Source organism: Fistularia commersonii, chromosome 6 (genome assembly GCF_037954325.1).
Source record: "Fistularia commersonii isolate RoL2024-O1a breed Wild chromosome 6, RoL_Fcom_v1.0, whole genome shotgun sequence".
NCBI lineage: Eukaryota > Metazoa > Chordata > Actinopteri > Syngnathiformes > Fistulariidae > Fistularia > Fistularia commersonii.
Genome location: NC_141289.1, coordinates 7,465,384 through 7,487,813, shown reverse-complemented (window position 1 = coordinate 7,487,813; position 22,430 = coordinate 7,465,384). Strand labels below are relative to the sequence as shown.

The 22,430-nt window shown below is 47.3% G+C and overlaps 1 protein-coding gene across 13 annotated transcripts in view; it reads right to left on the bottom strand.

The window, feature by feature from the left end:
- Nucleotides 1-22,430, bottom strand: part of dmd (dystrophin) — a 356,433-nt gene that overhangs the window by 100,499 nt on the left and 233,504 nt on the right. For all 13 annotated transcript variants that reach the window (XM_086147909.1, XM_086147907.1, XM_086147902.1 and 10 more), the window contains 15 exons: nt 21,794-21,949; nt 21,526-21,696; nt 17,085-17,267; nt 10,944-11,078; nt 10,367-10,516; nt 5,396-5,557; nt 3,018-3,128; nt 2,761-2,934; nt 2,528-2,683; nt 2,267-2,437; nt 1,593-1,772; nt 1,336-1,458; nt 794-964; nt 331-453; nt 105-239 (listed from right to left, as the gene is read on the bottom strand). In XM_086147909.1, the coding sequence (XP_086004035.1) occupies nt 105-239; nt 331-453; nt 794-964; nt 1,336-1,458; nt 1,593-1,772; nt 2,267-2,437; nt 2,528-2,683; nt 2,761-2,934; nt 3,018-3,128; nt 5,396-5,557; nt 10,367-10,516; nt 10,944-11,078; nt 17,085-17,267; nt 21,526-21,696; nt 21,794-21,949 (2,301 nt within the window). The remainder of the gene's footprint in view (nt 1-104; nt 240-330; nt 454-793; nt 965-1,335; nt 1,459-1,592; nt 1,773-2,266; nt 2,438-2,527; nt 2,684-2,760; nt 2,935-3,017; nt 3,129-5,395; nt 5,558-10,366; nt 10,517-10,943; nt 11,079-17,084; nt 17,268-21,525; nt 21,697-21,793; nt 21,950-22,430) is intronic.

The window sequence follows — 22,430 nt, the reverse complement described above, 5'->3', positions numbered from 1 at the left end:
TGAAAAACAAGGTAGAAAAAAAAAATCCAAAGATGCCCCGAAGAACTCAGAAGAACATAACACTGCTGCGAACATCTCCAACTGTGTGTATGTGTGTTTGCTACCTTCACTGCATTGTACTTGGTGCTGAGCTGGTTGTGTTTCAGTCTGATCTGCTCTTTCTTGTCCAGATCTGGAACCCTCTTCTGCAGGTTCTCGCCTTTCAATAGCAACTCCTTCACTGCCACTTCCTCACAGTCCTGCACACACACACACACACATACACAAACAGTTCGATACACTGTGAAAGGAGGAGAAAATTTGTTTGTGTGCACAAGGGGGATTTAGGACCTTGTTTTCCTGGAAGTCCTCCTCCTTGAGGTTCTCCCCTTGTTTGACTTCCTCCTCCAGGAGCTCCAGCCAGAGCTGTGCCTCACTGTGGTACTGCTCCAGCTCCTTGGCTGATGCTGCCGTCTGTCTCAAACACACACACACACACACACACGCATATATTTAGTCAGACAAGATTCGGCTCGAGTTTTATTCACTGTGAGAGTTTGACATCCTGCTAAGTGAGTGGGGAATGTGGTGACAGGGTGAGAGGGTGAGGTCCATTTTAAGTCGCGAATTCAGCGACTTAGCAGGGAGTGAAGGGAATTTTAAAGCAGCTCCGGAGATGGATAACAGTGAGAATTTAAAAATAAAAGATTAAAGAGGTACTCGGCTTATATTTGAGGTGTAACACAATGTGTGTGTGTGTGTGTGTGTGTGTGTCATACACCTCCACTCCGGAAAACAAAGAATCCTACTTCACCTGTCCGGAGGCGATGCGCTGGGCAACAGCGTCAAATCTGCGCTCGAGCTGCTCCACCCTCGGTCCCACCTGGGCCTGGCAGTTCTCCCCCCTGGTGGTCATCAGCTCCTGGGCCAAAGATCTCACCTCCTCCATCTTAGCCTTCGTCAGCTCCACCTCCGCACGGAGCACCTGCACACCCACACACACACACACATTTTCTCATTAATACGTCATATAGAGACCCCAACCATTCACCCTCTCACATATCACCATACAGAAATGCAACCGTTAACCCTCTCGCTCACGTGTAAATTATAAACATGCAACTATTCACCCTCTCATTTACATATTAGATAGCGACATACACTTTCACATATTGAGACATACTGGCATTTCCTCACTCATTCACGCAGCTTCTGCTCTCTGTAAATGTTAAACCCTCTCCATGGCGGTTTATCTTTGTTTATCTTCTCCCCTCATCTTCAACCAGTCAGGAGAGCTGACGGAGATGAACCCTGGAGATGCCGTTCGCGCGCAGCAGAGGGCAGAAGAGTCGCTACCTTTAGCGCTCCGTCGTCCGGCCCGCGGCTGTCCATCTCATCCATCTTCTTCTCCGCTCCGTCTATCCATTCATTCACCTCCTTGATCTGTCTGTCCAGCTTCTGCATCTGCTGCTGGTAGTCCTGGGGAGGAGGCGGAGATACTCGCTGCACTCAAAAAGCAACACCTGCTCGGAGTTATTTTTAGCACGCCTGGTGTAATTTTTAGCATCGACGGGATGAAGTGGTGATGACGAGAGTTTGTTTTGTAATCTCACCAGCAGCAGGTTGAGCCACTCCTCCGCCCTGGATGTCACGGCGATCCAATTGCAGTGAAGCAGGCTGACCTTGTCGTCCACCAGGCCGCCGTGGCCTCGCAGCACCGCCTTCAGGGCTTCGGCCAGCTCCACCACCGCCTGCAGCTGTGGCTGCCGCCGCTCCGTCTCCATGTGAGCGGACTGGGATGGACACCGGGAGAGTGGAAGCAGGGATTGAGATCCGATGGTTGCAGGCATAATATTATGGTTTGCAATGTTTCCACTTCACACACATCTTCTCTACAGTCACATTAAACAGGCAGATGAATGGAAGAACCTGGAAGGGCATGGATGGATGGAAGGATGGATGGATGAATAGATCAATGGATGGGTGGATATATGGATTTAGGGCAGGATAAAAGTACGGATTATGGAATGGATGGATGGGTGGGAAGATGAAGGAATGGATCTATGGAATGATTGATGGATTGATAAATTACATTACATTACATTTGGCAGATGCTTTTATCCAAAGCGACTTACAATAGAGGACATAGGGATTGCAAATACAACTTGCACTGCAAATAACACTAAATGGATGAATGGATGGATGGGTGGAAAAATGGATGAAGGAATGGTGGGTAGCTGGATGTTGGATAGATGGATGGATGGATGAGTGGATGTTTTGTCCGTACCTGTGCCCAGTCCACCTCGGCCTGCAGGTCGCTGGGCATGCCGTCCACGGCGGAGCGGCGCGTCAGCTCCGCATCGGTGGCTGCGAGCCACTCCGTCAACCCATTCAGCTCCTTACGGAGCTTCCTGGACAACTTCAAGCTCTTCTCCAGCTCCAGCTTGCTCTCTGTGATCTGCAAGGGCGTACCAGCGAAACGTCAAACCCGCCCCGGCTGGATTTCCTGTATGTGTTTGCGTGTGTGTGTTTGCGTGTGTGTGTTAACCTGCGCTCCCAGCTGGTTGTAAAGCAGCTTGAGTGCGGTTACGCGTTCATCCAGCTCCTTGGGCTGCTCCGTCTGCTGCCTCTGGACGATCTGCCTACCTGTCTTTATCACCGTCTCCACCTCGCCCTTCACCTCGCTCAGCACCTTGTACAGCTTCTGCGAGGCGGGAACCAAACGCAGGTTCAAGAGAATTCGCTATCCGTGGCGCGAGGCGGATCGAAGCGAAGACCTACCATGCACTGCTCCAGCTGCGACTGCACCACGTCCTGCTCCACGCTGCGGATGTCCAGCACCCCCACCTGGCTCTTCACCCCCAGCAGCACGCGCTCACACTCGGAGAGCCGCGCGTCAAAGTTGGCCGGCTTCTGGAAGAGCCGGAACTTGGTCCATACGTCGGTCAGAATTTTCTACAAAGACGACGGGGGACGATCAAGGTGAGCAGGAGATGCACGTCCACCTTCTGCCGTGGACCGAGTCTGCGGGGGCTCACCTGTGTGTGGTCTATCTGCCCCATCGTCCTTTCAGACGGCTCCTTCTCCTGGTTCTTCTTCCTCATCTCCTCCAGGGTGGCATCGTGGCCACTCAGCTCCGTTTGGATTTTCTGTTACACACACACACACATGTGTAAAATTCAGCCATTTATTCTATGTTGTTCATCAAAGTGGTTGCCGTGGTGATGATAGTGAATCAACAGGGTTTGAAGGATTGAAGGTGTATCTCCTCTTATTGAACACAAGAGGGCAATAGTTTTCAAGGAGAGAACATAGTTATCCTCATTTTCCCTCTCATTCTCCCTCTTACACAGACACATACACACATGCACACACACACATGCACACACACACACACACACACACACACACACACACACATACACACACGTGCACAGAGGCCAGTCTCCGTAACCCCTCTCTCTTTTTAAATACCAAGTACCCAGTAATCACAGATGCTGATCCACACCACTCTAATCCAATCATTCTCTTATCCTCCATCGTATGTGTGTGTGTGTGTATGTGAGTGTGTGTGTGTGTGTGTGTGTGTGTGTGTGTGTATGAGGAAGGCAGAAATGTCATCCTCTGCTCTGGTGGTTGTCAGCAGACATGAAGATAATCCCTCACCGACACGTAACACCCACCCTCTCTAACTTGTGCCATAATCACGGGCCATTATTTCCTTATCTAATGTCTGATTTGTCTAGAAGTTGTGTGTGTCATGGTGTGTGTGTGTGTGTGTGTGTGTGTCTGTATAAGCCTTCCCTCCTGTTGGCCATTTACTAAGCAGCTCCAGGTTTAATTAGGACCACAGAGAGAGTGAAAGACGGCATTTGCCAGTGTCTCGTGGGTCGCTTTGCATGGAGACACACACACACACACACACACAGACATGCACACAAACACACACTCGAAAAAAAAACTTTATGAAATTTTATATTATTTAGAATAACTCCTGCAGGCTGTCCGTCGTTATGTTTTTCCCAGACGTTTCTACGGTAATGCTGTTGTTTGACAACATCTCTGTTCAAAAGGTCCCGCCGAAGGTGCTCATGGTGAGCGAGAGGTTTTTAAGAAAGTCCCTCCAAGCAACTTTTCATTGTCACCTCAGCGGCTGACGGGGGGAATGGAGAAGCGACGCGGCGGCAGCATTTCTGGAGGGGTTCCATCTGAAGTCAACCTTCTGCTGGTGGTTCTCCCAGGTATACATTCCCTGTTCATACATATATGTATGAATATACTGCATGCATTTACGCATCGGTGAGATGGTCTGGACCACGGGTGCAAACGGGTTGGAATGGGTGGAGAAAAGTGTCGGGGTGATAAAAGAGAATGAAAGAAAAGTCGGAGAAGACAGAGGTGAGAGAAGCAGTGGTGTCTGATTTGGAGACGCTGAGGAGACGACAGGACGCAGAGCTAGGGCGGCAGAGGTGAAGATGTTGGAAGTTCCTCTTGGGGAGTGAGGAGAGGATCAGGAATGAGTCCATCAGAGGGACGGGACGGGGTAGACATGAAGTCAGACCGAGATGGTTTGGAAGTGGATAGATAGGGGCGGTGAAGATAGATCTAAGTAGAAGGACACCGAGGTTAGAGGAGGTCTCGAGGTAGACCGGAGAGGAGGCGTATGGATGAAGTGGAAGAGAACCAGAAGTTGGTCGGTTGGTATGTGTCGGGGTTCAAAGGCCGACATCAACACTATAAGGAAGACAGGAGACGAGTCAAGTCTGTTCAGCTCGCGAGGAGAGTCAGTTGGAGCACCATCGTAGTCAGTCTCCTGACAGCGCTGACCTCCCTTCGATAGCATGAGCTTTTATTCGTAATGGCTGTCGTTACATTTGCGTAAGCAAGATAATAGTTAACGGGTAGACGCATGTGGGGTGTCGCTTCTCGCGGGATAATCGTGTTTTTAGTACAGCCAGCACTTTTCACGGGATTGTTTGCATCAGAGGACGTGGGTACAGGTTGCATAGCAGGAATATAACAGGATAAGGTTACAGCTTGTATAGCTCGCAACACAGAATATGGTTCTCACACATGATAAAAAACAGACAGTTTTGCCACATAAGGTAAATTACTCTAACAGTATGAGAGGTTAGATGGAGGCGGATGATTGGCTGTGAAAACCCCTGAGGGGAGCAGCCGAAAGGAGAAGATCCTGCTGCATCACGGCTTATTACCATGTCACCAGATCAGAAGTCCACCTTGAAGAAGTGGACCAGCTTTATCATCCAGCCCAGAAGAAGGACCGCACACGACATCTATAGACGACTTGATTCGAACACATGACTGAACCACAAGTCTTCAAATCACGAGTGGTCACTCAGGTGCTTCTCACCGTTTGCAGCACACACACACACACACACACAGAAACAAATACCTGTGCTTCCTGCGGTATCTGCTGAGCATCAATGTGGTCAGCCAAGTAGGCGCTGAGGTGGCGGTCGGTGTTGGCCAGAGCCTCCTGGATGTCCCTCAGTGTCTTGTCATTCTCCTGGGCCCACTGGACGCTCTTCTCTAGCTCCTTCCTGCGGAGCAGCGCCTGCAGAGGCAGGGGACACGTCTCGTTAGAGCCATGACAAAACAAAAAAAATTAAAAAGGAAAACGAAGAGCGGACGCCGTGGTTTGGGACTGGAGTGTTCCTCCTCCTTGCCTGTCCTACCCAAGGAGGAACATCTGATGGCGGTCAGATGTTGTCCAGAGCATCTCTAGTAAAGGGGAATGGAGGTGAGATGTGGTTAAGATGCTAACAGGAAGCGAAAACCAAGAGGTTTGATGCAGGGCTTTTGTGGCCCCAAACAACATTCATTCATTCACAATCTATACTGTTTTCTCCTGTACTTAGGATCACGGAAGGGGCCGGGGCCTTTCCCAGCTGTGATTGGTTGAGAGGACCTGTCAATCACACACACACACACACACACACACACACACACACACACACACACACACACACACACACACACACACACACACACACACACACACACACACACACACACACACACACACACACACACACACACGCTCCCTAGACCAGCGGTCAGGAACCGATAGCTCGCGAGCCATATATGGCTCTTCCGGTGACGGCATATGGCTCCCGGACAATTTTGAGTTAAAAAAAAAAAAAATCAGTTTGGAAGTGATTTTAAAATACTTTTGATATTTCTTCATAATATGGGGTCATTTCAAAGTAAAAAAAAAAAAATGCTTTTGAAGTTCAATTTCACGGGTCACCCGTTGGTCGGGAACCAATAGCATGTCCGGGTCATTGTAAAGGTCAAGAAATTAATTTTATCAGATAGCCATCTAGTTTACCCGCTTCAACCGTTGAAACGGAAAAGATGGCGAAAAGAAAAAAAGACGTGCATTAAGGGCTGCATGGACAGAGGAATTTACATTTGGATCTGCATTGATATATGAAATATACAAGACTGTCTCAGAAAATTAGAATATTGTGATAAAGCAATTAAAAAAAACAAAAATGACTTTTTCATGATATTCTAATATTTTGAGATAGGATTTTTGACTTTTCTTAAGATGCTAGCCATAATCAGCAATATTAAAATAATAAAAGGCTTGCAATATTTCAGTTGATTTGTAATAAATCCAGAATGTATGAAATTTTTGTTTTTGTCATTGTGTTACAGAAGATAAAGAACTTTATCACAATATTCTAATTTTCTGAGACAGGACCTGTACAATGATAAAATTTCAACGCATCGACGAAACCGTCAAATATAAAGCGGCACCTCGAACAAATCCATGCAGCACCAGAGGTCGCATTAAAATTAAGACATATTTAATTTATTATACGTTAAAAATACCATATGGCTCTCAATGAAATACATTTATATTTGGCTTTTATGGCTCTCCCGGTCAAAAAGGTTCCCGACCCCTGCCCTAGATGTACCCTCTTAAAGGATGAGGTCCGGATCTTCTCTCTCATGTCGCCTCGGTGTGGATCCCTGCAGTCCTAATGAGCCACCTGGACGTCAGTGAGGAACTTCTCCCTGCGCCCAGGTGACTCCTGGCGGCGGGGAAGAGGGCGGAGCCACGCCGTCAGCTGACCGCGTTACATCACGAAGCAGCGTGACAACAGGGGCCAGGGTGGCGAGCGCGGGGCGTTTATGTGGCTGCACAAAGACGTGCTAATCTCACGCAGGCAGATAATGACTCTAAGTATAGCTCTGAGCCTACACACACACAGACACACACACAGACACACACACACAGATACACACACACACACACGTTACCCGTGTACCGCTCACATCTTCCGTTTCTAATGTATGAAATAAGAATTGGAGTGGAATTAAAGATTTAGACAAACATCGATAACAGCCCTCCCTGCAGCAACGCTCTCGATTGCCATGGCGATCGCCGCCTCACGAATGCACGCAAATTAAACTGCCGCCTTGTTGCTTATTTCCCTTTGCTTGGTGCAAAGACACGCAGCCACGGGAGCGTCGATAGTGAACAAGAGCGATAAGACGTTGCTGTTTAGCTCGGGAATGCTGGCGGGGGCTTAGCGTTTCTCCCCTGCCACGTGGCGATGTTGGTGGAGGCCAAGATGAAAATGGAAAACACGCCTCTTTGATTCAGCGAGGAATGTAAGGATGTTCTTCCTCCAGCCGCTCGGCACAGACGTCGGGTTTGCCTGCACTTTCAAAGTGGGACGTTGATATAATGGGATTCTTTTCTTTCCCTGCTGTTTTGGCGTGAACTTTGACCCCCCCGAGCCTCCTCAGAAGGGGGTTCTACCTGTGTGTTTCGGGTGTTCGGCTCTGGATGACAGCCGGTTGAGATGAGGATCTCCGTTAATGGAAATGCATAGATTTTCCAGTTTCGAACAGAAAATAGTTTGAATTCTAGGAAGAAGCTTCCAGGAAGTAGCCTCATCCCGAGAACCTTCCCGTTCTGCATTCCCAGCCGGCCGGAGAGAGATCATTCACACATTCACGATCTGTACCATTTATCCTGTCTCATTGGGAGAGAGGACGGGTTCAACCTGGTCTGGTCGCTAGTCTAGCAGCAGCTACATAAAGAGGCGTACAACCATTCACTCACTCATTCATGCATCATATAGAGACATGCAACGATTCACTCCATTCTCAGACGGTAAAGTGACATCATGGTATTCACCCTCTGATTCGCTATCAACAGGAAAACCATTCATACTGTCATTTACACATCAAATTGACATACACAACCATTCACTCTCTCATTCATATGTGATACAGAGACATCCGTTCAGCCTCTCGTCCACATATTTGGACAATGTAGGGTCTCCAGTGAACCTCCTGTGTGTGTTTGGACCGTGGGAGGAACCCTGAGAACATTGAGGAATCCCATGCAGTCTCTGGTAGAACATGTAGACTCCACACAGAAAGGCCCCTGCTGGGAATCCAAGGAGGAAGACACAAGTACGCTTGTGCTTTGCAAGTAAAATAAAAAGTCAGAGGAAATCAAAAAAAAAATCACAGAAGCTCCTCGCTAGAAGAACCCAAAGTCTCTTTCCGTAATGTAAGAACAGCCCGGAGCTCCTTGAAGGTGTTTCATTAAACACCAGGCTGCTTCTTCGTTTCCACAAATGCAGAACTTCCTCACCTCCAAATGGGCTTTTCTTCAAAATGAAACCAGAGCCGGAACCTTCTGGACCCACAGAGGATCACCCGCTGGAGGATAGCTACCCATCCTACTCCTCTTCCTCATCCTTATCCTTTTCTTCCTCCTCCTCTTCCTCTCTTTCCTCTCCTTCTTCCTCCTCCATCAGCTCCTCCTTCCCCTTCTACTAATCCTCCCCCTCCTCCTTCTCGTCTGGACCAGATACTCTCAAACACCGGTGTCTCGTCTCGGCGCTCCTTGTCGCCTTTACGGACAAAAAACAAACACAAGCTCAAAGCCGCCTGGTCTCACCTAGCGTGCACGCATGTGGACACACACACACACACACACACACACACACACACACACAGACACTCACACATACATACATACATTCCACACAATAGGTCCTCTTCTCGAAAGATATGAAAAGTCTGAAATAAAAGAGCGGGATGTTCGTGTGCGAACACACACACACACGTGCACACACACACACATGTGTGCACAGACACGCACTGTCTCTGAAGGGTTGACAAACAAAGGGAGGCTTATCGGGCTGCAAGGAGAACATTAATCTGCTTCTATTGTGAGGAGGGATCACCCCCGCGGGCAATAAGTGTGTATCCACGTGCGCGTTTGTATGCGTGTGTGTGTGTGTGTGTGTGTGTGTGTGTGTCACTGAGGATCACAAGGGGCTGAGAATGTATCGCTGCCGTTGATGATCGCTGATGATGGCCGGAATGAAGGGGAGAGGAAGAGGAGGAGGCCGATCGCTGGGGTAACGAGGAAGGAAGGGAGGAGGAGGAAGAGGAAGAGAAGGATGGAGATTGAAGAGGACTGGCTAATACACATAATAACCACCCATCTGGAGTGTGTGTGTGTGTGTGTGTCTGTGTATGTGTGGTTCTCTAGTAATTGCAGCTTGAATGACACACTGAGGTCCAACTTGATGAGCAGGTCTACACTTGACTGTCTGTGTGTGTGTGTGTGTGTGTGTGTGTGTGTGTGTGTGTGTATGTGTGTGTGTGTGTGTGTATTCTGTTTCCATCTTCTACAAATATGTGTTTCCCTGTCCAAGGAGGAAAAGACAGTAAATGAATCCCAGACTTTAAATGTAACCGTGAATGTCATTGAAATGTCACTGATCCTCGCATGAGTATGTTGTCGGTTGAATTCCGGGTTCTACCTTCAATCTCGTTGCTTTTCTCCACCTGCGTTTCCCTGTGCGAAGTTATTTATTGAAACTTTAATTAATTAACGCTGCCTGTCTGCAATCAAGCAATTTTGATAAGACGTTAAAGTTCAGCTTGTTTCACTGATAAACACAGACTGACAACAGAACCAAAACCAATTGCTTCCCGACGGAGGGCGGCAGAGCTTCCTCCTCCCGGCTAGAGGGTCGATGGTTGGATTCCCTCAGGAGGCCTTTCTGTGTGGAGTCTCCATGTTCTCTACATGACGTCCGAATGAGAGGGTGAATGACTGGATGTCTATATGTGTCCGTGTGATTGAACCGCTCCTCTCAACCAATCACGGCTGTGATAGGCTACAGTCCGGCCACAACCCTGAGTGCAGGATAAGCAGGACAGGTAATGAATGAATGAATGAATGTTTCATGGGTTTTGGTAGACACTGCTGTGTTAAAGGATTAGGAAAAGTCTTCTAGGTATCCTCTAGATATCGTGATGATCCCTGAGGTGAGCTCCCCGAGCTCTGCTGTGGAGGCGCACGCCGGCATCTTACCCGCGCCATCAGCTCGTCCCAGCGTGCGTTGAAAGCGTCCAGTTTTTGCTGTATCAGCTCATCCAAAACCCCGCCGTCCATCAGGGTCTGGGCCAGCTCCCGGATCTGGTTTCGATTGTCCTCTGGGTGGCGCAGAAGAACCTCTAAGCTCTGCAGGCACACACACACACACACACACACAACGGTGATCACACACTTTCGTGGACGTTGCATTCTTCACAACAAGAAGCTCCTTTTGTTTGGAGAGATTAGCAACACCTAGACGCTAATTAGGAAACCCCTGTTCCTTCACGTGGACCCTGAGCTCTTCCTTCTCGGGGGATTTTGGGCATTTCGGGAACTTGGACTTGAATCCGCAGACGGACTAAGTCTCCATGACCATCTGGGGTATCCTGGAGGCCACTGGTGCTTCTCTCTGATCCTCGTAACCAATTGCTAATCGCTAATTTCAACTCAATTCAATTGGATCCCAAACCCATCTGCCAGTAGATCAACCATCCTCCCTCCCGCTCATCCCGCCTGTGACATCCAAAACGTCAGAAGATCCTTCCTCCAACCCCTCATCATCTCAACTCACATCCAGCGCCTCCTGCAGCTCCTCTGCTCCCCCCTGGAGGTCCTCGGTCTCGTCCAGTTTCTGCTCCAGCTGGTCCAGGAAGGCGTTCTCCTGCTCGAGGTAGGAGAGTAGCTCACACCAGCAGGCCCACACCTCCTGCAGGAGAGGAGAGCCAGGAAAAACAGATCGAAAGAACAAGTAAACGGATTGATTAAAAAAAAAACAAAAACAAATGATGCACCCTAATGGTATTGGCGCTTTATGTGCGAGGCAGAGGAAAGGCAATCGGGGAAAAATTCGCCAAAGGAGACAAGAAGAAGGAGGAGGTGGAGTTCAACCGTAAAGTTGAGATACTGAGACACAAAAGTGGAGAAAAGGGGGAGGGGGTGGCGGAATGAGAGCCCAAAATCAATCTGGGGTGGCAACAAATGGTGAAAAAAAAATGCACTCTTCTGCAAAAATCTCACTGAAACCATGGCAACGTGAAATCTGACGGAAACAAAGCAGAGCAGTTTTTCAACGCAGTGTTCCGATAGGAGTCATTAAAACTGACTCCCGAGATCTAGATATTCACTTCTTTATTTTATTTTTTCTTTTATTTATTTTGATTTTATTTTTCTATTAAAAAAACGCTCGAAGAGGCGGCGGAAGTTGTCACGAACCTCGGCGAGGTTCAAGGCGGCTGTCGCACGTCCCCGCTTTGGCTGTGAGACACTGACTTCTGGGCAAAGCAGGAACTAGAAAACTACGCAGTGGTGCTAAATATATATATTCTGTATAAATGTAATGCTTTCTCCTTCACCCAGATTTCCCTTGCCAAGATATCACAAAGTAAAGGAAGGGAACGCCCACACACTTCCCATGCTGTGCTAAGCCATGGTTGTTAAGCAATGCATCCACTAGAGGACAGTACAAAGTTCACAAATTCTGTTTCAGATAATAACAAACAAGGAGAATTCTACCAATGCAATGTTGATGATTTCTTCTGAAATGCTTTCCAACATTTGTGCATCTGCAAGCTCCCCGAGAGCGGACTGGATTATGCAGGATGTGAAAGACGGACAGAAGGCGGCGCCTGTACGCAGATTTATTGTTGAGCATAGATGAGCTTTAAAGGTCTGTTGGCTTTCCTGAACCTTAAATGTCATTTGGCAGTATTTTATGAAATGATGATAATAGATGGGATCCTATAAACTCATCTAATAGGCAAAGAATCTTTCTAATCCCTCGCAGATGGGTTGGGTCCTGCGATATGCGGTTCCCTTGATAAAGCCATGACAGCGCTGAAAAATCCAGCGTGACAGCGACTGGGTCACGTCAACCTGTCAGTCAAACGAGCCTCTCCAGGTCAGTGATTTTTGGGGGAGGACAACACGACAAAGAGGGGATGCTTGTTATTTGTCTGGTGTTTACTTGAAGCTGCACTTGAGATGCAGTGGGATTTGTGCTTGGAGTTCAACAGAACCTCAGAAAACCCAAGCGGTTGGTGTCATTTAGGTCAAAGCTGCTGCTGGGAGGAGGCCCCATCTTCCAAAGACTCCCAAAGAACTGCGCAGAATCCAAGCTACAGGTTTATTTATGCTCAAAGTTAAACCCTCAAACGAAGGGACCCTTCTGTTCATCCTCTGCATTCACTTCTTGCGTAACCCTCGTACGTTTTCGGAGAAGTACCCCCAGAGGTCATGGGAGGGCAGAGTTGCACGGTATGCTTAAGTACAACCAGCAGAAGGAACAGAGAAGAAGAAGATGACCGCATGGTACCGGTAGAATGTACATTTTTACCGGCTTCTCCGCTGGCACCATGTTTGTTATTATCTGAAATAGAACTTGGACATGAACTATAAATTCTGCACTGCCCTCTAGTGGAAGAAGACTAGTGGAAGTGCTTAACAACCAGAGCAACATGAGGAAATGGCATGAGAAGCATTTGGCCCAAAACGCAAACAAGTTTCATGCATTTTGGCCCTGTCGTTTTTTTGCACCGCGCTGCCGAAAGACCAAACAAATCATCGAGCAGATGGGCTGAAACAGCGCAGGATTAATACCCGCAATAAAGTGCCCGTTGCTTTCCAAATTGTCCCATACGAGCAGAAACGTTTCACTTTCTTTTCGCACACACACAACAACCGAGACAAGGTGTTGCATTTCCTTCACGGGTTCAGCTTTCGCCCGGGAGAAGCACTCGAGCCTCCCTGCAGAGGAAACGGAAACCTTGGGGGGGGGCTACTAAATTTATTTAATAAGACAATTTCAAGGAGATCAGTGGGAAAAAAAAGGGCCGTAAGGAGGACAGATGAGTCTTCAAGAGGTTCTTGAATATAGCGAACAACTGCTAAGTCATCCATATGCATGGAGACTGAACCTCTGTGTGTTAAGAGAAAGAAAAGATGGACTCCTTCCAAGAACAAATTGAGCCCCCAAAAAAAGCTCCCGCACATTGGAGTTCAAGCGGATGGTTCTGAGCCAGGAGCTGCTCCGAGGTCAAGGGTCACGTACACGCCGGTAGCCTAAGTGCCCGTCATTTCTGAGACCCGATTAGTGTCTTGATAGTACTCTGGATAGTAACCTGAACCCCTATGGTGTTGTGCTGACCAATGGGGTTCCACCACAGTCATGTCATTTTGGTTTGCAGTTAGAATCAAAATTATTATTTTTTCCATTAATCTAATTACATGGCCTCAACTTATATCGTGCTTTCACCACTTCATGGTTTGGTGTCTTACCACATGTTGACGCGAGAGGCCAGGATTTGAACTGCCAACCCCTCTGATTGGACAGACGCCGGTCTTACCAGCTGAACCAGAGCTGCATGGCGACCGAGCTAAAGACTTCTAGTCATTAATTAGTCAATTATATTCTTTTATGCTGATGTACTAAAGTACAAACCTGTAATTAACACCAAGTGAAACCATTAAAGATGAATGAGTTGTGGAGAGCTGGGAGAGCCGAGCTCGGAGAAGGAGCACGGATATTTTGGAGGTGTGATGGTATAATTATGACTTAGCACGGCGCATGACGGCTACAATAACACCCGCGCCTGCTAACACCCCCTCCGCCTGAAGGGCTGCCGTGCTGATTTTATACACAGATGCACAGATAACGCAGCTGCGACGTGAATAATCATCTTAATCTCCTGACAAGGTGACGGGAGCGGTGGGTAATTGATTCATTTGTCTGCCACATGTTATTTTCCACAGGCGGCAGATGCCTCGTCAGTCATGTGGATTCCGATTTTATCCAGTGTAAGCTAACCGTTGCGGCGAAGATCGCCGGCGGTGAGAAATGCTAAATTTCAGAGGGGGTGATGAAGAAGGTGTTTAATAGCAAAACATCAACATCTCGGGGCAACTCAAAGTGGGACGCAGTGGTTAGTCCACAGTGGATACCCAAAGAAAGGCTTTTCTTTGTGGAGTCTCTGTTTACTCCCTGTGTCTGCGTGGGGTTCCTCAAGATTTTCCAGGTTCCTCCTCATAGTCCTTAAATTTGCGGGAGGTTCATTGGAGTCCAGATGTGTGAATGAGAGGGCGAATGGTTGTACATCTCTAAATGGCATCTGGATGAATGGGTGAATGTTTGTTAGTCTCTCTTTGATATGTGGAAAAGAGTAAATGGCTGTATATATCCTATATCATATATATATATATCACACCTATAGCATAGGAGTCAAACTCTGGCCCGCGGGCCAAATTTTGCTCACACTGTAATTATATTTGTCCCGCAAAGCCATACCAAATGACTTTTAGAACTAGCTCGTCGGGATAGTCCACAGTGCATGTACAGCTAATTCTACAAATCCCAGAATTTTCTGCTGGGGTTTTGGCACGAAAATCACAACAGGACCCATAAACGCCCTCTCCTCTGTTGACAGTAGTCATAGCAACCTTATGCTAATACTGGCACCCTGCTACTTAGGCAGAAAACAGGAATTTGCATGTGTGCAATATTAAGTTATATATTGTATTGTTATAAGCTATGCTTGTTCCATATTTTAGTTTTTAAGCAAAACTTGTTTGGGTTCATTGTTATATCTGGAGGAAGATTTTTTTCAACAAATATCAATGTTGTTTTGAATTTTGCCCAACTGTTCATTTGAGTTTGACCCCCCCGCTCTATATGATTCATGAATGAGAGGGTGAATGGTTGTACATCTTTATATGACACATCAGTGACAGGGTCAATGGCTGTACGCCTACTGTACATGTGGCTCTGGGATCAACTGATCCAGGGTGAACCCCATCTCTTGCTCAATGACAGCTGGATGTCCCTAACTGCAAGATAAGCCGTATAGAGAATGTATGAATGAATGTTTCGTGACAGAATAAAACATCAGACCTATCATCAGGCAAACACTGCAGCATAGTCTTTCTTTTTGTGACCCAAATCAACAATAAGCTCCAGCTTCCTGCTAAAGTTACGTTTCATGTTGTGGCCAAAGTACCCGCTGGCTGCACTGAAGGCGTGATGTGGCCTCCACTCAGCGGAAGAACAGTTGATTACAACCATCAGGATGTGTTATTGTGTCTGGGAGGCTGAAAGTCAAACGTTGTTTTCATTCCAAAGCAGTGTCAGAGAGCCTCCGCAGCTCGGTGCCTCCCGTCTCCTCAAACCAGCGCGATCGATAAATGATAATGCCATTAGCGTAAGCATGTTGTGACCCCTGTAGCCCTCGGAAATGCCCTTTTAAGATCTGCATCAGTGCACTGAGACCATCCTCCTGATTCCAGTGACTTCTGAACTCTTTGTAATAAGGGAACAAAATAAGCTTTTTTAGCTAGCCATACACAAAACTGTTCAATGATGACAGTGTGGCCTATCTTTCCAATTTTCTCCCAATCTGGCTTCACAAAGGGTTCTAAGCTAGTTGGTGTGAAGAATTCTTATTTTCATTTCTTAGATTTTCAATTAAGCTACGTAGCTTGGAGCTCAGGAGCCATTCTGAAACCTTCACCTCGCATCTCCTGGGGTTTCAGATATTTTGTGTCCATGAGCCTAGAGTTGGCTGGAATTTTGTGGAATCCTTCATTTTAACCGATAGTAGTCAAAGGGGTCAATCCCATCTCATTGGAGTTTTTTTTTTCATTCTCATATCTACCACTGGAATTTGTGACAAGCACGAGGGCAAGGTTTCCTTTTATAAAACGTTATGTGAAGGTCGTGTTTGTGGCAGCGGTGCCGGCTCAGACTCGGGGTACATTATCCTCGAGGATTTTGCTGTCATGTTTTAATTTGCTTTTCTTGGCATCCCGGTATCTCTCTCTTTTTCAGAATTCAGATTGAACTTTTTTTTTTTCACAAAAGAGTCAACTGACGACACTTTAGATGCAGAACAGGTCCGGACCACCCTCTTTAAAATGATGAACAGGAACCCAACAGTCCCCCAGGAGCAAAGAACACGGCAACATCAGTGAAGAAAAACTTCCTTTTACCCGTGTAGGAACCTCTGAAAAGACCTGACAAATTAGGTAATCCAATGACTGTCCTGCATCGGTTCCAGCATCCCTACAACTCCCAGTGCAGGATAAGCAGTAGATGATGGGATGGATCAATGAACCTCTTGCCTTCTTTTGGTCGGAACCTGGAGAACCCAGAGTAACCCCAGGGGGAGAACATGGAGACTCCTCACAGAAAGGCCCCAAGTAGGGACCTGCTTCCTGGGAGGTGGAAGCGCTATCCACTGCGCCACCGTGCTTCCCCACACTTTGAATCCTTTTCTTATTTCTGGTGTTTTTCCAGAAAAATAAATAAATAAATACAATAAAAAAAACAAATAAAATAAAATGAAAAATCCCCTATACACTACTACACAATAATGGCACAGTTCACCCACTATTTAATTGATCAACTCAGCTAATAACACAGTTTATGGTTTCCCAAAGTGTATTTTAACTGTTTTTCCAACAATGGAGCTTGAAACACAGCGGCGGCGTTGGGGTAATATCAGGGCGCAGATGTATGCACGTTCACGTTTGTAAGTAAGCGCGGTCCTCAAGCCCAGCGCTCATGAAACTAGTGTCCAACCCCCACCTGAACACCTCATGCGATTACTTTGGGCTCAAGCGACAAAAACATGACCTCCATGCACTTACGGAAATTCCACGTTCTTTTGTCTCAACGCAGAGGGTAGAAGCCAATCATATGTGTTTACAAATTGAAAAATCTCACCTCAAGAGTTTTACATTTCCCATCCAGGCGGCTGCACAAGCGTTGGTAATTGGCCTTCAGCACATCCAGCTCCGAGCGCAGGGCGTCGTGGGCCGTGGGCGGGGCCTTGGCGATGAAGCTGTTCACGCTGTCGGTCAGGAGCTTGACCTTTAGCTCCTTGGAGTGAACCTCCTCCTGCGCCCTCTGACAGACAGACAGACAGAGGAGACGGATTGAACTACTGAGGGTCACCATGTCAGAGACGGTGACCGTGTCTGATGAGAATCAGTCATCTGAGTAATCAATAAGGCGTTTCCCCGCATCCCCCTCTGCAACCCAGCCTCGTGTTGACAACGTGGAGATGGACGCTACTGCAGTGCTCTGCATGGCGGGAATAATAACCATGTACTATCAGATGGGTTGTGTGTTTATCTTCTCCCTGCACAGCTATACCGAGTGAAAAACCCTGTTAGCCATTAGCTAACACTTATTCTGGTCCAAAATGTAGATGGTCTTCTGCGAGCCACGGAAACCCCTCTGAGATGTAGCAGGCCAGAAGAGCTTGGACCTTTTCGTCACTCCGTTTCTGGCTGCTTCTGTCCATTTTGTCCCAAGAAAACATCTGACCGGGGACCAGGATAGCTTTTAAAAAGGGCACTCTGAAGAAGTATCTGGGAGTGGTTTATGAGTTCCGCCAATCATCGAGCACCTACATCAGCGGCTGAGGAACCAAAAGAAGACCCTGCCTTGGAGTAGGAGCTAAGATGGTTCTAGGAGCTGAAGGTCCATGGTCTCTGGTTCCTCTGCTGTCTAAATGCACCGAGAAACAGCCTCATTCCTGAAAAGGTTCTTGTGAGACAGAGGCTACTGCTTGCATCCAAGACCAGAAAAGGTTGCCGAAACGTTTTCATTCGAACCCGACCACATCTTTCGTTTAAATACATATAAGCATGTAAACGATAAAAGCTTTCACAGCTTTCTGAGATGCAGAAAGAACCATTGCATAATCGCCGTTAATTACCTTTGACTTGTTTCATCATTTTCTTTTTTTGCAATTCTTTTTTTCTTTTTTGCTGTTTTTCATGTCCACACATTTTATTTTTAGTTTAAGAACATACAAAGGCAAGAAAAACAACCCTCTATTCCCGTACGCGTAATTTCATTGGAAATCAAGACAGCGCCGAGTCACATTAAATACAATCATTACTTTTTTTTTTTTAACCGTTAACACGCCCCGTCATATAAACTGAGCGGTGATGGAAGGGGGTGGGGTGAGAGAAAGGGTGCTTGATGGATGGAGGGATGGATGGACAAACGAATGAATCGATGTGTCTTCTGTTGCCGGGGCGGCGGAGTGTGAGGAGACAGAGTGAGACATGTGAGCAGACAAATCAATGAAAGACAGAGTGTGGCTAATGCTATCCTCTGCCTGTGTGTGTGTGTGTAAACTATACACGTGTGTGTGTGTTAGAAGACGGTATGGGGGGATAAACAAGGTTTGTTTGGAGAGAGAAAGGGAGGAGGGGATGAGAGAGAAAAACAAGGAGGCAAAGACAAGAGGAGATTGAAGGTCCTGAACTTCATGTAAACTAACATCTGTGGACAAGATTGCAAAAAGCAGATGAACCCTGAGATTGGACAGATTGCCCAGGATGAAGAAGGTCCAGGGCGCTACTCTACTGGAATTGACCAGGAACGGGAAGTTGTCAAGTCGGATTTCATTTTAGTGGCGCAAAATCCCCACCCAGCTGTGTGATGACTCTTTCCATCCGGACCACCCCTGTTTAAGGCCATCTACAGAAGCCCAATATTCCTCCCGGGAGTAAAGCATGTGGAGGAAGTAGCGAGGAAACAACTGCCTTTTGCGAGTGCATGAACCTCAGACGGATCCCAGCTCGATGACGGCTGCCTTCTGCCTCGACCAGGAGAAAGAGAGAAGGGTGGAGATCGGAGAGAGGAGGTATGACGGTTGGGAGGGACGGGAACAAAAGATCTCTTGCTGCTCATACCAGAAGCACTAACAGCTACATGCTAACAGATTTTATATTTATAAAGAAACAAAAATGGCAGATGCATGGCGAGATGCTGTAGCAGATAAAGCCACATCCCTCAGGAGAAGATATGCGACTAAGATGACGCCCCAATGAAGGGATGAGCTCAGACACCACGAGATGAGATGGAGGAAGCTAAGAGGTGTACCCCTCCGTGGATTAAGCTTATGGTAGCATCACGAGTGCTACCGCTAACAACAACCTTCCTCAAAATGGAGGGTTTTAAGCCTGTTCTTAAACAAAGAGAGGGTGTCCATCCCTCAGACGGAGATCTGAAGATGGTTCCCCAGAAGAGGAGCTCGGTACCTGAATACTACAGCTCCCGTTCTGCTGGCAGAGACTCCGGGGAACGCAATTAGCAAACGTTCGCCTGTTAAGTCCCGTTTACCGTAACTCCAGCCGTCACTCAAAGAAACCTCGAAAGATCTGCGGGCTACAAATGAGGTGAGTTCATGAATATCAATTTATCCGCGCTTCATCCGACGGCCTGGACTGTCTCGGGAGGAAGATCAAGGAAACATCAGCCCGCATTTACTGACATCAAATCAGCACCATTGTGATAGTAAAAGAAAAACATGTTCGCTATCGGTGAAAAACTCTCAATTTTCTTCTCAGACACCTCCACCACACCGGTGTACCAGGTGAACACATGAACACAACCGTTACCTGGATATTAATCTTCTTAGGTTCATATGTAAGACTGACTGTAGAATTCAGATCCGCAACCTCCTTCCGTCACCCCCCTGAAATGATGGTCTTAGGTGGAACGCCCTCACATGTAATGTAAACCGTCTCTAACCCCGTGAAAGCGTGAAAGACACGGTTCTACATTCTCACAGGGAGTCCTCTTCTGAGAGCTGAAACCAGGAGCTTAGAAAGCCCTGATCGGAAGAACGATCTTTCCATGTAGATGTAACACCCATGGATGCAGAACTGGAAACAAGTGGATCCCTGGCAAGGAGATTGACGTATAGTTGGTGTGAAACTGTGAATTACCGACTCTCAACTATTCAGGGATGAAACGAAGGAGTGCGATCTGTTGACCCCTAATCAACGCACACATAAGGACACACACTTTGACAGAATTTAAACCCCATTTAACCCAACTGCTACGCAGCAACTCACTCATTAACTTAGACCAACGCCCAACTCCAACCCCAGCAGGTGGACACCAGAAAGTCTGCAAGAGCAAAATAACCTCTGGGTTGAAGAGGAGGAACTTCTGCAAGGAGAAGAACTAAGTCCAGTTGCCACCATGAGAGGTGAGGATTGTCATTGAGTTGCAGTGGATAATCCCCTCTAAACCTCCAGGGTTTAAATCTAGTGGGTAAAAACGCATCTTCATCCCGACTCGAAAGGTTTCCAGCTCATCGGTGCTCCTCTTCTCAAACCAAATCGGCCAAAATAAAACGACGTGATGGAGCTGATTGAGATATGGTTGGACAAACATTGTAAAGTACTTTTGTTTCAGACCATTTCTTCTTTTCCTTTTAGCTAATGCTTTCAGGGGCCACTACAATCGTCTCCATCGAACCCTCTCGTTCGCTCTCACACCACCGAACTTCCCGTCCTTTTTCCTCTAGACCTCCTCTAACCTTAGCATCTTCGCCCTGATCTTCATCCCTCTTCTGTCCATGTCCAAACCGTCTCAGTGGGACTTTACCTCCAGAACATCTAACATATGCTGTCCCTCTGATGCCTCCAGCTCTCCTTCATGTCTTCTCCACCTTCTTTCCATTCAGACTCAGAAATTTTTGCATGTGACTCTTTTTCGCCACCCGTTCTGTCCTGCTTCCTTCACCTCAACTCCGTACTTTCCATTTTTTGGACCGATTCTCACTTTCTCATCGCTTTTCCATTCATGATATCATCGTATTGCAATTTAAATTGCATTTTCATTTCCTGCGCATGCTTTTATGTATGTTTTTTTTTTTTTTTTAATTTTGACTGACAGCTTTATTTCTGCTTTCTTTCCCGGATTTATTTTGTTTGCAGGACATGAAGGTATTAGTTTTTTTTCCCCTGTTCCATTGGCCGATTAAATCCTCCGTAATAACAAAATGTGGACGAAGTGGGAAAAGTTGGAGAAAAAAAAAAGAAGGAAAAAGAAAAAATCCAAGAAAGTAATATATTCCGTGACTGACAAGCTCTTTCATCTGTCACTCCTTTCATCAGTTCATTTAGCTTCGGCAAATGGGGCGTGCATCGTTCTTCTCTTTCCCCAGCTTTACATTTGATGGCTCCGGTCGGATCTTTTGGTGCTTGGCGGCGCGCAACATTAAAGAACAAACGGATGTTGTGTCTGAGATACTCCGGTTCTTCGATTCATTTTGCCTCGCCCGGAAGCGCATTTCATCGTCACCGTGTACGCTTTGTCGGGCCCACCTGTTGGCCGGCGCGCACGTACGTACCTTCAGCTCCTCCACTGCTTTGCGCAGCTCCTCGGGTGTCTTGTACGTGAAGTCCCTCTCCAGGTAGTCCTCCTCCGCCTGGTTGATCCACTCCTGCATCTCCTGCATCTCCTTCCTCAGGGCCATGGTCTTGTCCAGGCCGCCTCTCAGGGCAGACTTTTTCGCATATGCCTGAGCAGGAACACACACACACACACACACACACACACACATATGAAGGCGAGATGACAGAGGGTTATCTGGGCTTTAATAGAAGGCTGACACACACCTGCTTGCAGACGTTCTCCCACTGGGCGTTGAGCTCGTCCAGCTCCTTCTGGATGTGGATGGCGAACGGCGGCTCGGCCTCCTTCTTGAGGTAGAGGCCCACTTCGTTGATGCCATTGACGCTGGGTTGGATGGTGTGGATATCATTCACGAGGGCCTGGCCAATCAGAAAGCGGTGAAGGTTTGAGACGGTGACTGGATGTGGTTGGAATAAGCTTTTTATCTTATCACCTTTTCTAAATCCTCGTGGTCGAGTAAACTCACAACCTTTCGTGCCGAAGGATATTTTCGAAAACATCACTCATCCAAGGCTCATGATGCTTTCGCTTCCTCACCTCCGCCCTCACTCAGTCTTAACTCTGAATAGCCCCAGGATGTTTTGTCCTAAGTTTCAAATGGACGTAAATAAGCTTCTTCTTCTTCGCCTTTTGGCTGCTCCCTTCGCCTGCCTTCATTTAACCCCCACATTCTCTTCTCTCACTCCAGCTAATTGCCTGTCCTCTTTCCCTCCATCCATAAACCTCTTCCTTGATCATCTTCTGGACCTCCTGTCCGGCGGCTGCAACCTCAGCATCCTTTCCACCTAGAGCTTCTCCTCCTCCTTTCTCTGTCCATATCCAAACCATTGCAGTCTGACT